The sequence below is a fragment of the Sitodiplosis mosellana genome, unplaced genomic scaffold (assembly GCF_009176505.1).
Source record: "Sitodiplosis mosellana isolate CC-2019 unplaced genomic scaffold, AAFC_SMos_1.0 Smas_scaffold_6197, whole genome shotgun sequence".
Classification (NCBI taxonomy): Eukaryota; Metazoa; Arthropoda; class Insecta; order Diptera; family Cecidomyiidae; genus Sitodiplosis; species Sitodiplosis mosellana.
Window position 1 is genome coordinate 4889364 of NW_022601438.1, and position 22911 is coordinate 4912274.

Consider the following 22911-nt stretch of genomic DNA (forward strand, 5'->3'; position numbering starts at 1 on the left):
CTCGTGTGATTCGCCGTTGTTGACGTTATAAGTGTCGTTGTCTGTGGCCCTGTCTCCGTGTGTAGTAGAATGTGTATGAGCTGCTGTTGTGTATGTGTGTGAAGAACCGTGGCACCACGTGCGTGATATGGCAGACGCCATAAACAATTCCATAAAAACGAAACGAAGCATCATTTTCGCACATCTCGGTTTCACACGCTTTCACCGACATTGCCATGGATGATTTGCCTGTTGTGCACCGCACCAAATTCCTTTCGCCCGTTTCGTTTGTCGCATGCTGTATCGCTCTCACTCTCTCTCTCACACACACACTGTATTTCTCTTTCGTTTTCTTTATTGCTCTGAGCTCATCGTACGGCAATGCCAGAGAATACATTTCAATTTTTCCCCGGCTGTTGTTCCAAAGATCAAGAGAGCGAGAGCGAGAAAAATGACGAGAAGAAAAAAATATATTCCATTGATTTTTATTTTATGTGGCAGCGATAAAGATGATCTGTACGACATACTCGTTTATTAACTAAGAAATTGTTTTCGCTGTACGATGGCACAAAACTAATTGTCATTAGCGTAAATGCGAGAGCGGTATGGAGACAGTAGCAAAACAAGTGTCTGATCGCACGGCCAAAATGCAAGTATGTGTGACATGGTATTTCGCTTAAATTTGCCACAGTGATGTGTTTATTCGATATCGCGTCATGTATTGTCATTGTACTTTGGCAATTTTCGGATGCCGATTTGAAAATGTGCGTAGCACATGTCATGACAACGATAACACCCAAATGTCAGCTTAAATTTGATGTCGCTTCGTTTCGTTGGTGTGTGTGTGTGTGTTCGTACATCTTAGTTGTCCCGTCTTGTCTCGTCGCTTTCTGACGAAAGGATTTGAGTACGCGCAAAAAATAGTCATCGAAAAGGGAGAAAAATCACTTCACTACTTGGAATATATGATTTTGACTTTGCATGAAACACCATTGGGACACTTCTTTCTGTTCAGCATTTCAATTTGCAGTCTCTATTTCTGATTCTCTTTCCATCGATATCCATTCTATGGTCAATGTGTCCAAAATGTCTACGAAAAAGAGAGAATGAGAGTGGGAAAGAAAAATGCTCATTCGCAGTTTCAAAGTTAATCGAACGTGAAATTATCTAATACTTGATGCTTTGGTTGCTGCTGTGATTTGGAATGCGAATTCATTTTATGGTTGAATGTAGTAGAATCGATATGTACGAAATGGGGATTCTCTCGTTAATGTTGATCGTTTAAAATGTCACTGAACCGTATTCTCTCTCTCTCTCTCTCTCTCTCTCTCTCTCTCTCTCTCTCTCTGTTTCTGTATGTGTGCAGCATCACAATCAAATCGACGATTTTCGCGCGTTTCATCTGAACGAAATGCGCACACACACACTACATTCGATTGTCACACAAAAAGAATGTTGCTGCGAACTGTGATTGGCTGACCCGCTGACCGACACTAAATTCGTTCCAAGTGTTCGTGATAAGCTTGCAAAAGTGAATGACCGCCACATTCACACGAACCGCAGCAGCATTCGGATAAAACATAAATAAATGTTGATATGTAACACACTTTCCGTTTTCTATCGTGTCTATGGTTGTTTGCTTGAAATCGAAGAGTAATTGTAAGCTATGTTCTTGTTGTTGATTTTTTGTTGCTGCTGCCGCCCTTCATTCAATGTGTCCGGTGTTGCTCGCATTCTTGTGCTTTTCACTCGCTAGTCATTCTTATTTCATTCGTTTGTTATACAATCATTCCTGACGAAAAAAAGAGCAAAATTTCGGTGCGTTCGCACGAGTGTCAAGTTGGTAAAAAGTTACACCCGGTTCAGGCACACGCAACGAACACAATGAATTGAATATTATTTGATTTTGTTTACGTCAATTTCGTGTTTTTATTTGGCGTGATTATTTGCAAGCGAATTTAAGCCGCAATACAAAGTGTTTTTTCTCCATTCGGACAGATGGGAAAATGCCTTCATTTCGATGAATATAAATAGTCAATGCGAGTGGTGATGAAGAAACGAAAATCAAACACTATTTTTTGTCGAATGTTTGCAGTGCGTGTGAGTTTGTGCGCCATTTATCCCCTCTTCTGATTTCATTTCACTCGCTCGTTTGCTCTCACGTTCTTGTTTTTGTTGCCTTTGATGCGTTCATTCCCTTTATATCTGTATAAATATTTGACGGAAAACGTTCAATCAAAAAGTCACTTTATCCCCATGTGCACCATCACAATCGAACATCGAACAAGAAATGTTCTTATGTACACAACGGCAACTAAATAAATTAGTTGAGCCGTTTATGGCGTTGTTGTTGTTGTTGTTCTCTTTCTAGACGAAAAAGAATGAATGAATGAGAGATAAAGGGAAAGGGACAGAGAGTAGTATTTGTTCTCGGCGGCATTGTGTACGGAGTGGAGTGGCCGGCGACATTGACTAAGCACTCTTGACACAGTCTCCCAAAGACAAGCATTTCGCTCAATATGTGTTAATGATATTTTTTGCCATTAAATAAAGGCAGAAAAAAATGAACAAACCAAACGCGCACGCCGATTCTATTAACAACCATACCAGCAGTAGCATTTCCAGCATTTAATCTCTGCGAAGGAATGATGGTGCACAAGTTTTGGATCTCATATTTAACATCATTCAATGATATATGTGATTATGTGATAAAGTGCTTTTTGGAGGCGATTACTCTCATTCGAATCTTCGATTGCTGTGTGTTTACATACCGAAACGTTCACACATACACATACTGCCCGACAACATACCATTAGACAGAAGACCAACATTTTTGTACACATATTCACAATATAAATAATAATGTAACATACGAATGATGCATCGCGTCTGTCACATTTTCGGCCCAATCAAATGGAAAATCATCGGGTTAAATATGGAAATACGTTATGTCCGAAATGATATGGCTATTTTGAACACCATGAGCCATTAAATTAGGTTCGATTGTTAATTTTCCGTCGCAAAGAAAATACACACACAAATAGATAGAGCTGGGCTATTATGAATTTTTGTCAGCTTCAAAAATTAATCAATTGTTCAGTAAATAATCCATGGAATAACCTGTCATTTACTTTTTGGAAAGTGGCGAAAACGATCGACCTTTGCAAATCTCCCTGAAAATATGTGTTTTCGATATCGATGGAAAAATGTCGGCCGAAAAATCAGCAGATGTTGTCTTGACGTCGTCGAAAAGAAAACAAATCAATAAATATGTGAAAATAAACTTCAGTTGAGCAGCACCGAATTTGCGTCGTGCATTTTTTTTTTCTTCTCGCTCGTCTGGTGTATTTTATTGTTCCAATCAAACTTGGAATGATTGATTTCGGAATCTTGTATGCTCAAACATCACTAAAGACATACGCACACACATCGTCAGCACATCGTCATTTTCATTTTCATTGACGTCATTCGATAAAATTACATGAAATGCCATCATTCGAATCAAGCGCCCGCTTCGCTCGTTTATGGGCGTAAGCCAGCAAACAGACGAGCTGCTCTTTTTCTATCTCTCACATAAAATTCCGAAACGGAACGCACTCAAGAAATCAGTGTGTTTAGTTTCGGCCCTCTGTCCAAAAAAAAAAACAATATCCGAACGCGATTAAATTACACTATTTATTATTGAATCGCGTGTAGATAGTTGAACGAATGCCACTCACACACGTACACATAAAATGAACGTATATCACACATATAAATCGAATGTTCGGAGTGTTACGGATAAAACACCACTTGTATAAGCAATATGAAGCGATTATGCAACAAGCAGCACACTATTTTAATGAAAATAACCGCTCTTTTTATTCCAAATCAAAATTCACAACCATTGTTCATGTTTGCGACAATGAATCAAAATTGGATGGCAAACGCATTATACTCTCTGTCATTTTGTTCTCATTCATTCTTCTAGCTCTCTCGCGCGCAATCCAACGTTCACTCGCTTGCACAATGAACCACTTCATAATGACAGCATTTTCAGTTGCAAACTTTTATCAGGCGGCATAATACAATTGATGCATATTCGCAGTAAAAGAGATAAAGCACAAATGCAACAAAAAAGAGAACAACTACGGTTGATGGGAATTGATTTTTCGATGCTACATTTGTTTCACATGCCTTCGATACATTTCATTGAAGATCAAAGAGTCCCTTTGCTTTCATTGCAACACTTTCAACAATGGTTCGTTTTTTTTTCGTTCCTGCATTTAAAATGGGCTGCCAAATGTAATATCTCACTTCACATTCTACGTTTGTAGTTCAATGGGTACGAGAGTGTAATAAATATTCATCGGTAAAATTAGGTGGATGCTTTCAATCGATTTTGTATGAAATTTCCGATGAAGCCAACCGACGACTCTTATTTTGTGGTGAAACATTGAATGTTCGTTGCATCGGACTAAACATTCACAGTCTCTTGATTGCATACGGTGGTTTCTGTGGTGATGATTGTTCATAGGACTATTCACATTTTATGGAAAACATCAAAGGCGATACGCACTGGTTAAAAGCCACTTAATGACTCGATGTACACTCTTTAGATTGAATCGACCCAACGGATGCATCCAAATAAACATTGAAAGATCAATCGCATTCAATCGACGTGCGGTTCAGTTAAAATGAAGCAAAAACCATTTCTAAAATGAAAATACTGCATTTATTTCTGCATACTTCATCATAATGAAAAGGTCATTTCAAAGTTTAATTTTCTTGCAATTCAGATGTTGGAAGCGGGAATTTTGGATCTACACGTTTGAGACCAAATGGAACAAACACATTTTGGGGGCACGAGCACTACGCTCGAAAGTATATATTGATTCCTTTTGGATCTATAGTCCAAAGTTGCACCAAATTCAGGTTCATTCCACTTTGCATCCACTCTGTATAAAATCTGCATCCACTCTGCATCCCCTCTGAACAATAGACTTTTCATCTATGACATTTTTGGTCTATTCCAGGAATTTGAACTTTGAAATTACCTTTTTATTATGATAAATTATGCAACAAATTAGAGTATTTTCATTCTTGTTAATTTAATTTAATCGAGCCACACGACATCCCATTTTAATTTCGATTAAATGCATTGTGGGAAAATCGTTTCTAAGATTTTGTTATACAAATTCTTTTCTTCACAAAATCAATTTGATTCGAACGCAAAAACGTGTTTGAGATGTTTTATAACCATTCGAATGGATTGACAGTCTCCAAATGTCGAGGAAAAGTCATTGAAATAAAAATAAAAATGGAGCTTTGTCATTTATCCCGTAAAGTCGATGGGGAATCTACAAATAAACACATTTATTCCCTCTTGATTGCTTTATTTTTTCCACCAGAACTCAATCGATACTTTCAATCTGTTTGTTATTTTGTTCTGCCACATGCATTTCTAATTGCGGTTGCAAGGACACACTTATAGTTACATCATCATCATCTTCATCAGATAAAAATGTGGAAATGTACATTTTATTGGCTTGTGTTTTATTTGCATTTTTATCGAATCAATAGCAGTATAAACTGGTTTCAAACCGGTTGACAACATCAATTGGAACGACATCTATAAATAATTAACCCGTATTTGTTTTTGATGTGGTATTAAAATCCATTTGGCAATTCCAATTGGAATAGGTGACAAGTGCATTACGTAAGCTCCAAATGTGTCGTAAAACCGTGTTTATTTGGCATTCATTACAAAAAGCTCCCTCGCTCTCTGTCTGATACACATTGCTCATGACTATGCGCATTAACATGGAAATAATCAGCTATTATCACGTTTATTTGTGTATATATTTATGTATTTATTGGTGACTTTTGAGAAATGAAGTAAAATTATCGCTCTGCTGTGTATACATTTCCCTCCCAAAAACGTGCGCGAACGAGCCGAATATTCTAATAGCTGTCTCGTTAAGAGCATGCATTCGGTGATGTGGTAAACACCACATATTTGTTATAATTTGCAGCAGCGAAAGCGCCCCTGACCGATATTGAGCTCATTTAATTGATAACAATTTAATGTGTCGGTTCAATTTTTGCCCCGAAATAAATATTCGTTATGAAATGCAGTAAAAAACCACGAATCGCAGCATGAAATTGTAACCTTTTTGGGGATGTAATATACAACATTTATATGCCCAGAATCCAATGGAATGTATTCAACTTCTGGCGCAATTTATTACAGATGCCGTGTCTTTACTTATGTACCTTACTTGTTTGTTTGTTTTTTTTTTTTAACCAAATGTATGCCATTAAATCCGAATCAATTGGACTTTCAAAGTGTATTTTGTATCATTGGACAAAAACCAAATCATTGTATTTTGTTACGTTCGATAAACTGCGTTAATTTGTAAATGTTGATCGACCAATATATGTATGGACAGTTCATTTTTCGATACAAAGCTACCCGGTTTCGATTCATCGAAGTGGTTGACTGACTTTACCGAATATAATAATCCAATTTTTTTTTGTCTTCAATAAATTGCGCCGTCAATTGGCTAAATTGAACATAATGAAATTGCTGCCGAAATAATAGTGGCGGCCAACCAATTGAAATGATTCTCATATAAGTCTCGTCTGGGTTTGTGTGCTGCTGTTATCAGTATATCGCATGCGTTTATTACTAAAAAAAATGTGGTCATTTCAAGCGTGAATTGATTCGGTGATAAAATCTGAACCGACAATTTAAGCCCGGTTCTCTATTCCTTAATTTTGATGATGGTGATGATGATGAGCAACATCATCATCATCAATGGATTTGACATGTTCGCTCATTCAATCGGTACGTTTTCATATACATACATATGATTGCGGCAAACCGCATAAATACTGATTAGTGTTGCAGATCAGTTTGCACTTTTCTCGCTACAAATTCTCCATTGCATATTGTATTCCATTTTCGGGTACTTAATAAAATGTAGCAATCAAAATTCCCAAAATCGTTATGGTTTCTTGGCAAACATTCCTCATCATATTTCCTAATTAAATAATCACCAAAAACTATTGGCATTGTGATTGCACTCTATACTCTACTATATAAATCAATCTTTGCAATAACATGCACATGTTATTGGCACATGAAATGGGGCGAACACGGTCAAGCACCCATTCAAATGAGTTGGTGCAAACCAAAATTACATATTATATAACAAAAACTTTGATGAAAAAGTCAATTTTTTTATTTTGCTAGTGTTCATGGCGCAGTGTATAAAACCAGATGCTCAGCACGAGTTCAATTTATGCCTTTGATTTGGTCGAAAGCGGACAACGAATAAATGTTCATCTATTGCATTCAACTTTGTTATTATTGTCATTATTGTTATTACTGTTTAGTAAAAAAAAAATTCGAAATGCACAAAAACACCGAAAAATGTTTGCAAAAAAACAGATTTTTTTTTCAACGTTTTTAAAATGTTTTTTTCAAGATAACACAATAATTGAATTTTTATTAACAATATTTTTTGTCTCGTATTTTCCACAACCTCATCGATTTTGTGACCGGCCACAATTTGGAATTGGTGATTATTATCAATAATCATTGGTCATAATCATTCGGTAGCGTCGTTCTTGTAAAACCGATAAAATTGTTTTTGTATAATCGATAATTTTCATGATAACAAGTTCAGCTTACCTCTGGCTTCCAGTTTAACTCTTTCTGCAATGGAAAAACAAATCAAATATTACTTTATGCTTCAAAATACATAAACCGCTCGCGAAAAGTAGAACGAATGAATATTATTTATGTGTATGAAATTGATTGATCATAGACGCCCTAAATTTGGACATTTCAAACATTCAATATATTGTCAATGGGTAGAAGAAAAAAAAGGGTGTGCGTGTATGTGTTTAAAAGTTTCCTTTTCAAAAAGCCTATCGGATTCGTTTTGTGGATCGTTTCATATTTTAGGTGTGTTTAACTTGTATTTAAAAGTTGGTGTTTCCGTCTATAAATAAATTCGGTGAAAATATGCGTGGCAAAGGGAGGAAAAAGAAATGCGACTGAGAACATGTTAACATGACAGGGAACAGATGAAACGATACAGTTTCAAGTTCTGATGTTAATGGGGAATGGAAGCTTGTTAACAAAAATTCACAGAGACGATGAATGCGTGTGTGTGTGTTAGAGATAGAGTAAGAGGAGCGAAAAGGAGAGTAATCAACGATTGAGACAACTATAATTCTCGTTGCGAAGCAATAAATTGCGATTCAAGAGTACAGTATGCCTTTTTGATAAACGCAACCACTTTTGTCGCACCCAACCCAAAAGTTTTGGGAAACTTCGGTGAAAATGTACACAGCTCTTGCATGAAATCCAGTTAAAACAGAAAATTGTGTTCGCCTATTTTTTTTTTCTCTTCGTCGTGTGTGTATGTACTATGTATACCATTACGGAAATAAGACAATGCATAGTCATAGCCAATGGTATGAACTGGCAAATGATAATTCGAATTTTCACCGAACCCGTAAACGATGTTCCACCAACGAGATGGAGAATTCATTTAATTGAAGTCACTGTACAAATATTCACCGCATTCGAAACATCTTCATGACAGATTTAATTAATTTCAAGCTTGACTTTTCCATGTATATCCATTTTCATTTAATTGCCCAAATTTAAGACGAATTTCCATCATAATTTAGCGAATGGAAAAAAAGAGAGAGAGAGAGAGAGAGAGAGAGAGAGAGAGTGAGAGTTAGATAGATTGAGAGATATGTATGCATATTTGCAATTTTTGCCAGTGCAAATTGCATTAGCCAGCTGCAAAGCAGCTTAGAAATAGTGGGAAAAGTTTTAGACAATGCCACTATGTGGCTACCGTTTTCACAAGCTTTTCGGCACACATGCAGCCATCACACAAATACAACGCACAGCACAGAATAGCATAGCACAGTACACAACAACTTTGTAGAGTGCTCCCTTAAGGAAATTCCCGCTGAGGATGCATAGCTTTATATCATCGACTACATGACAACAACAGAAGTAGTAGTAGTCGCATTACTAAACCAATCGATGATTTCACCCATAAACACTCGTTCATTCGAGCCACCGCAAATTTCCGAGAGCACTTCTTGTGCTGAACGATAAATGGGAAAATGATTTGATTTTGTACGTACGGCGTTTGTGTGTGTGTGCGTTGGTCGCGCGGGGAAGGGATAGAGATCGGGAGCCGGCGATAACGTCAATGCACTCATTTTGTTCGTTCAAGACATTTCAGCATTTTCTCGATAATTTAAAAGAAAATGAATAATTTCCCGAAGACTAGAATCGGAATTGTATGTTGAAAAGAGAACAGGTAAGTGGATTCAAAATGCTATGCTCAATGAGGCAGAATATCGTTCAATTGAAAATGTTATTATGTTCTCAACGCAACGCATATTGTCAATAAGTAAGGGGGTTTTCAATCGATTTCCCTGGCAAATATATCAATTGTGAACAATCGCTAAACCTACCAGCCAACCAACTCCCACCCATCCCAAACAACGAACATTCATTATATATGTATATATCAAAGTAGCGAGATGCTTTCAATTGGATTAAATTGAAATAATAACTCAAATAAATTTTATTTCATTTATTGCTTCTGTTGAAAATAATTTATTGCAAATGAGATTGGTTATATTTATTTAATGAAAATGAGCGCGTGTGCGTATCTGTATGTTGAGAGGAACGGAATGGCCATCGACCGAGATAAATAATAAAACATGAGTGTTGAATGTCATTCAACGCCACTTAGCTGTAGACATCTCTCTTCGGCTATACGACAAACAACAGAACCAACACTGAACGTAAAAATGACATGTTCAATTGTGTTTGTTTCGTTAGTTTCAACTGTGCCGCTACGAGAGGTCACTGTTGTCGTTTCTTGTTGTTATTTTACATGTTAAATCAAGGGTATCCGACGAGGATGTAATAAAATAGCTTATTCAATGTTCATGCTATCAAAAGCTGCGGCGTTGTTGTCACCGTCGCTTTTTTTGCTGGGTGTGGCAGAACAATGACGAAAGAAAATCTCCCATTTTCAAAGGTTCAATACGTCTTTTGTATTGTAAATGGCTTTCATTTCACAAAACATTATCGTTGCCATTGAACGGTTTACATTCAGTGAAACGCACAAATTCAAGCATTTAATTCTCGAGCAATGAAAACGTACTATTGCATTTTTTTTGCTTCGTGCACCTACGTTTTTTTTCCAACTTTGTTTCAAATAAATTTCGCCAATAAAAAGCTCAAAGCCTATTAACTACAATTTAAAAAAAAATGATAATCGGATTTTAAAATGAAACACGTTCACTGCATAATATTAATTGAATTCAACAAAGTTGAATTGGCCATTCTCGGAATGCGACACCGATGAACAAAAGCTCACCCACTTAATTACGATGGTTCACATTCTGTCTTTTATGCGTGTGCGTGTGCTTGTGGGAGAGTGAGAGAGAGAGAGAGAGAGATAAAATATATCACGAAAATTGTGATAGAAGCATAAAATATATGCATTTTTAAATCAGATAAATGCCACTCTCATTTCAACTCACGCAAATGTTGGATTGGACTAAATGACCGGGCCTCATCATTTAGATATCGAATTTTATATTCGAAATTTTGGCCAAAATACGAGAAACTCTGTAACTTGTAAAATGTCAACATTTAATTCGGTCACTATTCATTGTTTGTAATCGAGAAATTCGATCGGCTGTTCGTGGGATTTTTTTTTTGGGGGTAGAGCGCTTTTGTGTGAAATAACATATTTAATTCATTTGCTTCCATCAGTTCGTGAAAATATTTTCTGGCGAATTGTCATTGGCTGGCAAAACGACTGGATTCTAGTTGGAACGAATTCTTCGTGTTGCTTTTTAACGACCCACCCACGCATTCACATTCTCTCCATGGGCACATACACAACGCAACATTCTTTTTTCAATTAGCATTTCACAGTCACTTTGAAATCGAAAATGTTGGATTACATCATTTGGTGCGGCACATATAATGGCGGTATGACATTTAACACGCTGTTACATGCAAATTCTCCCATCTAAACCATAGAATCAGTTCCTTGATTGTGAATCGTGCCGATTTAATTATTGCCATCGAGTCGGATCAAATCCGAACGATTTTGCCAACAAATTGAAAATCAAGCTTGGTGACTTCAGTATGTATATAATAAGACGATCTAGTTCTTGATAAGACAAGATACTCTAGCTGATTCTTAACTTTGAATATATATTTTTTTTCCGTTGTTAAAGAAAGTAATTTCATGCCGCGTCGATTCGAATATATACGGAGAATGAATGAGAGAATGTGGAGTGATTTAACGCATGAACAATTATTTAGTTCCATTATGATGTTATGCCGAATAATAAAGCATCGTCGAATATCAAATCTGAATCTCCTAGAATATATCTAATTCGCAATTTTGTTCACCATATTCGAACACCAATCGCACTTTTTTCGGCAGCTTTTCTCCCATTGAGCCATTGAAGAAGGAACAAAAAAAAGCGGGACGGCATGGGGTGCATGGAATATTTCAATTAAACCGAATTTAACTCATCACGATGTTGTAAATCAAAATGATGATATCCCGATTCTCGGTATTTGATGGTACAAACTATAGATTATAATGGAATTGTGTTGCCATCGCAAAAAAGAAAAATTCCCAACAAAAAAAATGTCGAAATAAAAGCTCATTTAATTGAAAACGACGGATAACGAACGCGTGCAACTTAAAAAAAAGACGTCTAGTAAAATGTCATGAATGACAATTTTCGACAGTCAGTTTCGTGCGCGTTTCTATTTCCATGTTTAGCACTTGAGTGGGTGAATGAATGAACGAACGAATGAACGAGACACATCATATTGAAAATAATTAATTGAAAGTGATTGTGATCCCCAAACGTGTCTAATTAAATTTATTCAGTGCTGATGATGGCATTGATGTCCCAATATATATATTATACATACATATATACACTGGGCGATATTAAAAACGCAACTTGGTAGCTTGTGTGCAGCGAGAGAACACAATCGCTCACGCACACAAATTTTATCGACCAACTCTTAACAATTTCAACTAGAGATAGTTGCACGATGACAATTCTAGGGGAATTTATCATTCAATACAGTTTGTATGATTGAAGTCTTTTTCCAAATTCAAACAAAATTCTTATGTTTACACACAGATTCAAAAGATTCACTCAGATTCAACACATTACTGTGAACGAATCGTCATGAATATGATGAATCTCGTGAATCCAAATTGAAAATGGCGACAGAACTGTCAGTCGTCATATTGGATTTCAGTAAACAAAAGATTCATAAGATTCGTAAGATTCACACCATTTGGAAAGTGAGTGATTCCCCTAGTGACAATTTCAGCTATTGATGGTGTGTCTCGAGTGTTGATAATTTTCCAAAGTGACTAATACCTCATAAATTGAATGTTGAATCCTAGGGGCTAATGACAAAAAATTCAGTCGAATGAATATCCAAATGTTGAGTAAACATATCGGAATTTGACACGAATATTGCATATGTTCTGAATATTTTTACAAATGCTGTGAATGTTATGAATATTCTTACAAAGAAAAAAAATAAAATCAAATTTCTGTGTAAGTGTACAGAGAATATTCAGAGAATATTCATAACATTCACAGCATTTGTAAAAATATTCAGAACATATGCAATATTCGTACACTGTACAGAAATTCACATTTTTTACTGAACACTGAACAATGGCTATTTTAAGCTGCTGTTGTTGTTTTTTTTTGCAGTTGTGATTTCAAAAATGCAGTTATGAATTTCAGAAAATGCAGTTGTGATTATTCATTGAAACGGCAATTTTAGTTATATTTTAACCTTTCATTTTTTATTTCTGACACTTTATACTGCTCAATGTAGTACTAGTGTTCCGAATGTGCAATAAAGGAAGTTCTACTACAGTTTATTAGATTTCGACGAAAAACCTCACGAATGTAAATGAATGTGTGTAAATGTTTCAAATTTAACGTAAATTCGTGCGAATGCAATATTTATTCATTAAATGTTTATTGGATTTTAGATATTTGCATAAATAAAACGTAATTTTCAAATTTTTTCGAATGGTCATAAGCCCCTAGGTTGAATCTAATTTACGCGTTAGTTGAATCGCGTGTAATGGTTGGCCTCTCTCTCTCTCTCTTTCTTCCTCTCTCGCTCTCACTCTCCATCGATCGCTCCCACACTTGGTTTCATTCACTTTCACTTGTCCTCACCTTGCCGACGATTTGTCTCTTTCGTTTCAAAGGTGGCAAATAAAATTATTCGATCGCTTCGAAGAAGCCATCTACCAAATGTGATTGATGAAAATTTTATGAAAATTTCAACTGACACATGATTAGAACTCAAGTGATGTTGATTTGAATTGAGCTTTAAAGCTAATGAAAAGTGTGTGTGCTTTCGCATTTCTGCACGCTCTTGTGTCAAACACAACATTTATATTCATTTTCGTTATCATTATCAGTTCGTTTATTTTATTTACACGAACCACACTACTCGACGAGAAACTGTATTTGCTTCGACTCAAATGTATGACTGTTGTAAATGTTATTACATGCGCATATAAACGTATACATATTGTCGTACGGCCAATGACATGATTTCCGCAGCCACGCACATGCATCTAAATTTCTATTGTTTGATATGATGCGAACTTTTGGCACAATACATTTATCAACCCTCTCATTCGTAATGTCGTTTTCTTTGGCTTAGTTCACTTATTTCGTATTCGGCTTCGGCTTCGGTTCTGTGGCTGGCAATTTGAATACAACGACTTTGTACCGTGCTAAGTACGTATCCGCACATTTTCCATTCCATATTCACTTTTGATTCATTTTCGGTTTTCCGTCAATTTTCGTCACGGCGCGCACGCAAAATTAATAAATTCGGTGAAATTTGTTTATGTGCTCTTGTTCGGCGCCAAATTTCGTTTATGTCGTGCAAATTAAATACGCAATGTACGTAGAGTGTACGAATATGAGGGTGAAGATGTCTGCTATCTGCTTTTCTTCTCATCCTACGCATTTGACTCCTTCGTCGTCGTCCTCTTCTTTACTTCTGTCTATCCTCGGTCTCTCATATTTCGTGCACTTTGTGTGAGAGCGAGCGAATATTGTATTTATAATCGGATCGTTTGCTTATCTAGTATACCCGCTCACACTGCCGATGCTTTTCGGTAAATACACAAAGGTTTTTAGAGTAACTGAACCATATCCAGCCTTCTCTTGCTGATGCTGCTGTGTTGCGAAAATAAAAAAAGTTTTTCGATTATATTGTGTTTACAATTGTTGGTGTGTTCGTTGTGAGTGTGTGTGTATATGTGGTTCGAGGGAAAAAAACACTTTTTTTCATTCGTTTCTCGCAGCCAAGAAATTTCTCTGTATTTTCTGCGTGGCACCTCTTTGGTTTGATTTGAAGGGGATCCAAAGCGACCATGCCGCATTCTCTTTCTCTATGTTCGAGAGAATCAAGTTATCTAAAAATTGTATAATGAACTTATTCTGTACGACACGTGAATTTGTGCTAAAATACAATCATTTTCACCGATCCCAACACCAAAATGCTTTTGGTGCTTTCAATGTATGTGTGTGTGTGAGGATACGCGCGAACTCGTCGAATAAGTCCATGTCTCATCGGCAAAAATGCGTACGTTTTAATTACGAAGTCACAAAATTCGAATGAAACATTCGGTTGTTGGGTGGTCGCTTCGAAAGGAAAAAAAGCCGAAATAGATTAATTTTGACGAGATAATTTCTCCATTGCTTTTCAGGTTATTTTTCTTTCCTTCTCGCTCGTATGGTACGTCGATGTGTGATTGGGATTGTGGTGCTGGTACTACTGTGCATTTATATTAAGCGCAATATGAATTGTTGATGAAATCAACGTTTTATGGTGCGATATGCGCGTAACAAAACTTAATGGAATACTGTTTAGCTATTAAATTATTAAGATCACATTGCCTTTGATGCCAACGACAGAACCATCAACGGTCAGTCAATAGACGAAAAACCATTAATAATAATTCGAATGCACAGTGCTCGGAGTGCGACGCATTTGCAAAAACAATTGTCCACAAGCTAAAGTACTCATGAAATTATTATAAATACAATTCAGCCAAGCATATTGATTACATGGGCGATGACAATTCTCAATGTTGGACTCACAGAGTTTTATTTTGCTCTTCTATTTCTCTCTCTCTCTCTCTCGCTCTCTTCCAAGGCTTTCTAATCAATCTTCACATATCTCCAAGGTAATAGTCGGTGCATGAGCAAACATTGAGCACTCGAATCATCATTAAAGCATTGTTCCTACCCACAGATCAAATGTGTACTGCACGGCCGCGAGCGTAAGCGAAAAAAAGCGAGAAAAATACACACAGAGAATTAAAGAGACGATTAAAATCTATCATTTGCCGTGTATTTCCCATAAAAAGCAATTATTGCGGCGGCGACGTCTTAAATCAAATATGACATACTCATAATAATGAGAATGGAATGTGCAATACATATACATATATAAAATACTGGTGGAGGGTTTCAAATTTAATGAATCTACCAGTATAATGACCGACAATCCAAACCGAGTCGTCGACTTGAAAGCTCGGCATTGACGGCAGCGATGGCGTTGAATGCGATATTTTTGTGTCATGTCCATGCGTGTGTGTATGCGAAACGACAAAGAGAGTGAGCTTTGTCACAAAGTCAAAGCGCACATTTTGTGTGTGTGTGAGAGAGAAGACGGAGAAGAAAAATCAAAAGAATTACAAGAAAAAAGGGAGAACGATACGGAGACCGGATTTGTATTGTATGGCGTATAAAACTAAAAGAGCACAATGCGCGCTCACCTGTAACTTTACTAAAATCAACTCAATCCAATTATTTTCAAGTGGTATTTTTGCTTTAATTTTTGTTTTTCATCCGCTTTCTCTTCTCATCTTTTTTCCTCGCAACACTCCATATCCATCCCGACATCACGCCTGTGTTGGTTGTGTTAGAAAGTTGAAAATCGGCTTTCGGTTGCTGACGATGACAAGCGATGGTTAGATTTTTTCTCTCATCAACAATTATTTTCACAAAATTTTTGCAGTGTCTTTTTAATGTTCACCAGCATATTTCAAACGAGTTGAAATAAAATCATTGCTAGAATATAATGTTTTCAGTCGTTTGTTTACATTGAATTAATCACTGTGTGTGACCGAGATGTAAACATTTATTGGAAACATTTTTTTTGGAAATATTTTGTTTACAGGAAACAATGTTGCGTAGTGTGACTGCACCCTTAAACGGCGTTGACTCCACGATTTTCTTTTCTTCCTCATTTCACCTAGCTTAAAAAACATGGAACTTTTTTAATGAGCCTTCTGATGATTCGGCACCCGTTCGTCCAATATTTATCACATAGATTGGCAACCTCTTTTTTTTACTTTTCTTTTTTTCTTCTTGTTCAAGAGTTGCCGTACGGTTGCGATTAAAGCTGTTGGTTTTGTTGGCCAAGGGAAAATGTTTCAATTTTTCTTTTCCTTTCGTTGCGTGCGTATTCACTCAATTTCAATCACTTTGTGTCATTGCAATTGTGTCACAGAGTAGAAAAAAGTGTTTAAGGAATTTTCTCGTTTTTTTAATGGCCGTGCACGATAAAAAAAAGAAACTAGAATGCGAAGAGAAGTAAAAACATGAAGAAACGCTACAGCTTCATTGCGCCAAACGTCGTCGTCGTCGTCGTCGTCGTCGTCGTCGTCGTCGTCGTCGTCGTCGTCGTCGTCGTCGTCGTCATCGTCATCGTCGTCATCGTCATCGTCGTCGTCATCGTCGTCATCGTCATCGTCGTCATCGTGGCCGTCGTTATACATGCCCAACAAGTTTTTTTCCATATACATAAACAGTATCGCTAGACTATACAATTATGAAAATTGATACTATGAAACGTAATGATGATTATTGTCTTTCGTTAAATGTTTAACACATGCACATTGGATCTCCTGTCAATATTTCGAAAACTAAGAACATTCAATATGCAACATTGTGCATTCATCAGTTTGAATTTATGTTCTTTTTTTCATTCCGATTCATAGCCGAAACCTAGGGGCTTCACGCGATTTTGCAGAACGCAAATAACTCTGAAAAAATAAAAATAATAGTGAATCAAACCTTGAACCGAAAATTTGAACCACTTTTGAAGGTTTTTGGTGGATAACGATGAATATTGGAACATTTTTTGACGATACAATCTGCACAAATTTACTGGTATGCACGTCAATCTCAAATATCTACATATATTTAATAATATTCATTAGACTGTAATCAACAGCGTCTAACACTACTAGTTATCAAAAAAAACCGTCAAGAGGGCGCCAACAGTTCCCCATTGGAATGTCCATAAGAAAGCGCGCTCTCTACGGCAAATTTCGCCATTTTTCAACAAAAAGTGTGCAGTGCTATACGCTGTTGACTGTAATATCAAAAAATGTTCCAATATTCATCGTTATCTACCAAAATCAATCAAATTTACGGTTGAAGGATTGATTCACTATTATTTTTATTTTTCATTCGTATACACGTAAATTTGACATATCTATTCAGTAATATTCATTTGTCGTTCACGATGAATATTGTTGAATATACATGGATATTTCGGATTTACATGCATACCATTGAATTTCTAAGTTATTACTTGATGCGTGCGGATATAAAAGATGAAAAAAATGATTTTTCCCCCTAGGCCGAAACAATGACGTCTTGAATTTTCTATAAGCAAAGTCATTTCGCATAATTATCCAATCAAATCAACAAGAGCTTCGTCTTAAACGGCTTTTGCTCAATTGTAAGAAATGTAGCAATCGAAGGAACGTTTCAAAGCTGCCTCTAGTACCAAGAAAATAAACGAAGAAGGACAACTTTTGACGAAGATTCTGATTTATTGCTACCACGAGCCAATGAATGCAAAGTGTTCAGATTTCAATCATATTCATTCCTATTTACGGTTACATCGATCGAAGGAGATGAAAAAGTGGTCCACATTGCGTTATCCCTGGTGCACGTTCTGATGAAAACGCCCTGCGTCGAATGAATCATGTTCGTTTGATCGGAGAAGAAAAGTCTCTAATTAAATCTAATAATGACAAGAATAAGTATCAATTGGCATCAAAGTTGGATATTCACACTAATTTGAACCGTTTCAGTGGGGTGGAAATATTATGAAGCGGAAGAAAGAATTTCTCTTCCTATCTCTCACTCTCTTTCTCTCTTTCACTCTCGCTATCTCACGTACACATAAACTTTACCGAATCAAACACGCAACATGCGTTCACTCGTCTCACTTTCAAAACTAATCATACCTAAACAAACGCACAATGGCTTCGAGGCTTCAAAGGGTTTGCGTTGTGCTAATCGGCATTCAGTGGTTGGTGGTTTTATAAATACATATTACGAAACAAGAGAGAGAGAGAGAGAGAGAGAGAGAGAGAGAGAGAGAGAGAGAGAGAGAGAGAGAGGGAGAGGGGGAGTTTTCGATCTAAAAATGCTTCAAAATTTGCCTGACTATATGCAATGTGTGAATCCAGTGTGAATCAAGGGAGAGAAGGCGATGTGATCCATTGCCTCTGTTTTTCGAGCATTTATTCATCTGTTTCTAGTTCATTAACTTTTTATGCCACATCTATCCGTTGAGAAATGTCTGTCAATCAAGTCAAACGCATTAGCGGCGTTTACCCCACAAGATGTCTATTTGACGGATACGATTTGAGCCACTCTACAGCTGCGTACACACACGCACAACGACTCGATCGAAACTTGTGAATGACGCTTTTGGTTCGTGCACACGCAATAGCACCACAAACGAATATCATTCACTTATTTTTCTGTGTCGCCCCAAATTTTCACATGAGGATATTCCGGTAGCGATATTTTTATTTTGTTTTGTTTTTTAGCCGACCCCATGACAAGCTCCATGCCAGGAAGGAATACACCTCGCACCGACGATGAATTATTGAAAACCGAACTTTTCATACAATGTGGAAAAAAGAGCGTTTGTGTTTTGGTGAATCGAAGTACAACTGTGACTGTTTTAATAAATTCCATTGAATTTGTGTATGTTTTTTTTGTACGCACTCTTATGTTCTGTAAAATCCAACAGTTTGTAAGAGAAAAATTTAAATGATTTTATAAATTGATATTTCAATGAACATTATTCATGTATTCCCACCAATTTTATTGTCATTTTTTTGCGTTTGCGTTTTTGCATTTGGATTGTTTTTGTGTGCAAGCGCGCCCAAATTTAATGCGATACACAAATGAAAAGCGATAAAAATTATAATTTTCATTTGCGTTTCATCACATCGATTTAAATGTAGATTGCAATGGTGATATTTACAACGTGCTATGGACACACCATTTCGAATTCACTTGGATTTTTCATTGCAGCCACACTTGGCAAAGAAAGAGGGTATTGGCAATAAATAAAGTAGATACCGTATTGCGCCGCACAGTTACAAGAATAACCATTTTCAGTAATGCAACACAGAAGAAAACTTTCCAAACCAGTCGTCACAATTCACAAAAGCACAAAGATTTATCAAAAAAATATCGACAAATTGAGAGACTTTGGTCGGGACTGTTTTTTCATACAAAATATGTGAGAAAATGGCTAAAAATAGTTGGTGAAAAGAGTAAAAAGAAGCCGAAAATTTGTTCCAATGAATGAGAATGGGCTGACTTTAAACAATTCCTATGCAAAAGTGCATGGTTTAGATTTTGAATGGAACTATTATCGGTGTTGACGATGGTGACAGCCATAACCGTTTATCGCGTTGAACAGTTCACATTCCATCTCATTGAATGTACACCGCGTATTCATTTGCAATGACTCATCTCTCTTTTTCTCTTCAAACACAATCTCGTTCTATTCATCTTTTTGTCTTTTCCCGTTTTCTCTCATTCAAATTAATTCAATATGCGTCTTTGGTAAATCGGTAAATTTTCCGTCTAATTTTAAATGTGTGCGCAGATCATCAGCTCTCTAGCATAAATCCATCGAATTCGTCGCAAAGATACGAAACTCCATAAGATAAAACGAGATCGAGAGAGGGAAAGAGAGGGTAAGTGGGAGTTTATATCTGTTTTCTTCGAAGCATCATCTGTGTTGTCTATGCCAATGAATAATGTGATTACATTCTCATTTTTTCGATTTCTCTCTCTCTATTACGCTATACTATCCGTATGCTCCATGCTTCCCCCGCTCTGGCAAATTCCACAAATCATTCGATTCATTGAGTCGAAAAGCAATTATCAATTTACATCGTCTCTTTAGTCAGCTGAAATCAAAGCGACGAGTTATAGTGCTTATGCTCCCTAAGTTTACTGCTCTTTGTGTGTGTGTGTGTGTGTGTGTGTGTGTGTGTGTGTGTCATTGCTCCTCGTTCTATGCGTTTTATGTTGCACTGCACAATGGTCGATATATTTTGGGCGACGACATGACGAAGCAGCACAAGAAAAAAGGAACGAACCGAAACGACGAACCGCACAGGTTGAATGATTTTACGTCGAGAGCATGTTTTTACCTTTTATGTTTTGCGCTTTTGCCGCCGCTTTCCGTTCTCTTTTTTAGAAATGGGATTAACGTTTATTTTTTTATTTTACAAATAATATCAAACCTATCGTTTTTATGTTTATAGAATAAGCTTACCATATTACTGGGCATAACGTTCCATTCATTTATGTCGACATGAAAGAATTTTTTATTTTCAATTACACTTTATTTTCGGTCGGAATTTCTGTGAAGGCATGATGCCAACTTCTTGGCCACAGGCACAAGTTGGAAAAATTTCATTACGGTAAAACTAGTGTTTAAGATTGATTCATCATCTTTAATTTGGACAGGTATTTGTTGAAAATATTTTCCATTAGATGAAATGACCGTCTTTGCTCAAGCTTCAGATTCTTTGATCACTTTAAGTCATTTTCTTTGACGACATACAATCGTAAACAACTATAAAGGAGTAATCTTTTCGCTATTCCGTTTTGTGTGGCCGTGGAACAGTTGCTTCTAGCTTTGATTCAACATTTAAATCAAAAGAAATGACAATATTTTTTAATTCGAAACACAACGCAAAAATGAAATTGAAGTGAAGTAAAGAAGTACAAATTGAAATGGGACCGATGTCCTTTTGCTCGTTCTCAATGGCATTCTTGTGAATGTGAATGTGAACGATGAATTTGAAAGCGCAACGGTTGTTTGCCACTGGACGCGACTAAGAAATTAATCACATTTTGATTTCATTTTTCGTTTTGACTCTCATATTGAAGAGGGAAAAAACCATTATTGTTCTCTTTCCTGTTTCCGTGCACATGGAGTGTGTCGTTTCTCTCTCTCTCTCTCTCTGTGTGTGTTTGCGCGCGCGCGCAAAAAGGTGTATTTAAAAAACCGATTTTATGATGGAAAAATGCAGCTATCAAAATGCCGGCTGCAAAACTAATTTCCGAGCGGTAATTCTTCTTGAAATCTGAAGTAATTTCTTTGAAAATTCTCCCGTTCACATTGAGCCAAAGATCAAAAAAAGAGCGGAAACTTAATGGCATAACGGCATCGAGACACACCTTGAAAATAAAATTCAGAGAACACAATATAATGCTCAACATAAAAGTTTATCGAGGTGTTTTCAAGCAAAGTGGGTCGCTTGTTTGCACGTTAAAATTCGTCTATAATATTAATAATATTTTGTGCTGATCTAATATTGCGTCGATGATTGCTCCTTCTCCCTCTCTTTCGTTTCACCAGTGTTTCCCTTGTTTGTCGATTTTTGCAGATGCAACCGTAGCTTGTAAGTAATGGCAGCTTTGGCACGGACACTTATTGCATGAACTGAACATTGAACGAGAGTAAATTAAATTTTCGCCTGGACGCAGGTCGTTCGTGCTAAAAATGGAAACAAGTTACTGTGTCGGTTGTAGCGTTTGCACTCAATATATAAATAGAGATCGATCAACATTACCATTTTCCATTTCCGGTGTATTTTTATACAACAATTTTCAAGTGGGGATTTTTCTTTCTCGATTGTTGTTGTTACCATTGGTTGTTTTATTTGTTAAATGTTATCACCGTACCATTTCGACGTGAAAAATTGTAACAAAGATTTCCTTTTGTTTGGATTGTTTTCTATGCCATTCATGCAGCGTAAATGTTCACATTTTTCGCTGTTGTCAATATTGATTCAAAGATTGAAGTGAAATACACTTTTGGTGTTCGCATTTTCAATCATTCGTGCTTTCATTTCTTTTTTTTTCTGCTGGTGCGAAAGATAGATAGGGCTGTTGGCACATGTTTCAACCGCTTCGACGTTTCGATATGGTATGAGTTATAACGATGACGAGCACGTCAAAAAGAAAACAAATATCAGTTCTATCTTACAAAAAGCATCGGCACACACACAGCGAGAGAGGGAGAGAACATGAATATACAAATGAAAGTGTCGGATTTGAAAAAGAAAAACGAAGTAGGATAAAAATAGAGACAGAGAGAGTGTGATGAAACCAATAGGCAATATAAAAGGAAGATTAGCATGAATAGTCTCACTGTGTGTGTGTACGTGCGTGCGTGCGCGCATGCGAAGGCAATGCGAAAAATGAAACAAGATTTTATATCAAATTAATATTGGTAAGAAGCCCGAAAGCTTTTCGATTCTGCTGAATTCGAGTCCATTATGTGCGGATATTCTCTTGTATTCGTCGAACACGTTTTTGGCTTTACTTCATCGTTTGCATCACATTGATTGGCCAATATGCAAAGCGGTTGTGTCTGCCATGAAAGGAACGAAGCGAGCGAACGAACAAGAAAAAGGGAGCATGATATGATACACAGAAATT

At 36.6% G+C, this 22911-nt stretch overlaps 1 protein-coding gene across 1 annotated transcript in view; it reads right to left on the bottom strand.

Moving 5' to 3' along the window:
* Positions 1-22911, bottom strand: part of LOC129577409 (receptor-type tyrosine-protein phosphatase U) — a 134538-nt gene that overhangs the window by 47958 nt on the left and 63669 nt on the right. The window contains exon 5 of the mRNA XM_055464375.1: positions 7658-7681. Within this exon, the coding sequence (XP_055320350.1) occupies positions 7658-7681 (24 nt within the window). The remainder of the gene's footprint in view (positions 1-7657; positions 7682-22911) is intronic.